General features: G+C 39.4%; 1 protein-coding gene across 1 annotated transcript in view; it reads right to left on the bottom strand.

Moving 5' to 3' along the window:
* The window catches only part of LOC107718148 (dihydropyrimidine dehydrogenase [NADP(+)]), a 160745-nt gene that overhangs the window by 84488 nt on the left and 74043 nt on the right, over positions 1 to 2214 (bottom strand). Inside the window, exon 12 of the mRNA XM_016525131.1 lies at positions 1852 to 2036. Within this exon, the coding sequence (XP_016380617.1) occupies positions 1852 to 2036 (185 nt within the window). The remainder of the gene's footprint in view (positions 1 to 1851; positions 2037 to 2214) is intronic.

Below are 2214 nucleotides of genomic sequence, written 5' to 3'. Positions count from 1 at the left end.
TAGTACCAGTTGTGCTGGTTAGACCCTGCTCCGGAGTAGGAGCTAATTTGGTTCTCGAAAAAGGCAGTTCGGTACTAAAATCGCACCCAGTTCCGGCGGTGCGAAAACGCCAAAAAGTGGGTAGTTCCACAATTAGTTCTGGTACTATGAAAAGGTTCCCGTGGTGCGAAAGGCCCTATAGACTCCACAGTCACCAGATCTCAGTCCAACAGAGCACCTTTGGGATGTGGGAGATTTGCATCATGGATGTGCAGCTGACAAATCTGCAGCAACTGCATGATGTTATTGTGTCAATATGGACCAAACTCTCTGAGGAATGTTTCCAGCAAGTTTTTGAATATATAATAAGAAGTATTAAGAGCCCAAATCAGTACTAGCAAAGTATACCTAATAAAGTGGCCGGTGAGTGTATAATTATTTATTAAATTATATACTAAAGCTTTTTTTAATGAACATACATATATATACTAACATACTGTACATGCACACATACATTTATACAAACAGATACACATATATAAAAACTATACAATTATAAAACAGTATTTATTTATTATTAAAGTCAAATAATTTCTGTTACATATGACCCTGACAAAAATTCTACACTGAAGCTACACTGAGTTAAAATGTTCATTTTATTTTATTTTTTTTACAAAAAACAAACTAAAGATAAAATATACTTTAGATAGCAAAAGAATAAGTTTGGACATAAAATGAAAAATATAAAACACTTTCACACCACAAAAACATTTAGTCTTGACAAATTCTCAGAAGTTGATGGCACTTATTTTTCTCAGGCACAGAGAGACTGTACTGAGCATGTGCTGAGTAAGTGTCATCACTCTAGTTTGTTTGTGACTGAGGAAATGTATTGTGTTACAACTGCCTCCGCTCTCCCCTACTAGCACAGAAACATTTTTTGCAAGCTAAAACGAAAGAAAAACAAGCACACTGCTCAAGAGAACATCTCATCCCACTGAAAATCCATACACAAAGCCAATAACCAAAATTTAAACACAACACCCACAAACAAAATGTGATCTTATCTTCCAATCATTTACGTGATCTTGAACTGCTGAACCCATTAGCAAATATTTGTACAGCTCTTTCTCTGTAGTCCAAAATTACAGAATGGTTTTGGGGGGGGGGAAATGCATTTGCCGAACAAACACTTCAGCGTGACTTCCTCTGGCCACAGTTACATTAGCGATTAACCTCTGTATGAACCTTCTCTTTATGCTGCCGCTTAGGTCTGTGTGCAAAATCACAGAAAATATTTTTCTGCTAGGAAAACAAAGGAAGAATCTTCTACTGTTTGAGTGTCTAAGCCAAAAAGCACTCAAGATGTCACCCTGAGAAAAAAAGTCCCTGTGGAATAATGCCCTCGCTATAAAAACTGTGACCGTAAAACTTTGAGTGCTATACTAATGCTGAAAATTGCTGGCACTGACACATAATGTGAAGCAGGCTCTCAAAGCTACACAACTGTGGCCAAACACTAAGTATGTTGTGTAAGACGTCCAAATGTAGAATGAGATGGATTGGCTTATTGAGTGGAGAGCCCACCTGGATGTACTTGTGGATGTGCCAGGAAGCTTGTTTGCCATCGTTGACAGACTCCACGGTGGTGTTGGCCAAGCCGGCGATGTCTCCGCCGGCAAACACCCAGGGTTCACTGGTCTGCATGGTTTCGCTGTTCACCTCAGGTGTCCCCCATCCGTTCAGCTTTACTGGTTCCAGGGCCTTCTTCACTGTTCCAGCACACAATATTACAGAGTGGTTAGAGTGTATCAAAAATAGATTATAACAACTTTTTTTACAATGGATTGGCTTATTGAGTGGAGAGCCCACCTGGATGTACTTGTGGATGTGCCAGGAAGCTTGTTTGCCATCGTTGACAGACTCCACGGTGGTGTTGGCCAAGCCGGCGATGTCTCCGCCGGCAAACACCCAGGGTTCACTGGTCTGCATGGTTTCGCTGTTCACCTCAGGTGTCCCCCATCCGTTCAGCTTTACTGGTTCCAGGGCCTTCTTCACTGTTCCAGCACACAATATTACAGAGTGGTTAGAGTGTATCAAAAATAGATTATAACAACTTTTTTTACAACTATGTCAAGGTACACTGGACATAAAAAAAAAATAAATAATAATAATAATATATATATATATATATATATATATATTTCTGTAATCTATATAACCTACCAGTCAACA

Source organism: Sinocyclocheilus rhinocerous, unplaced genomic scaffold (assembly GCF_001515625.1).
Source record: "Sinocyclocheilus rhinocerous isolate Xijiao unplaced genomic scaffold, SAMN03320098_v1.1 scaffold480, whole genome shotgun sequence".
In the NCBI taxonomy this organism is placed as follows: domain Eukaryota; kingdom Metazoa; phylum Chordata; class Actinopteri; order Cypriniformes; family Cyprinidae; genus Sinocyclocheilus; species Sinocyclocheilus rhinocerous.
The sequence above is the reverse complement of the archived record's forward strand: the minus strand, read 5'-3'. Positions and strand labels throughout refer to the sequence as shown.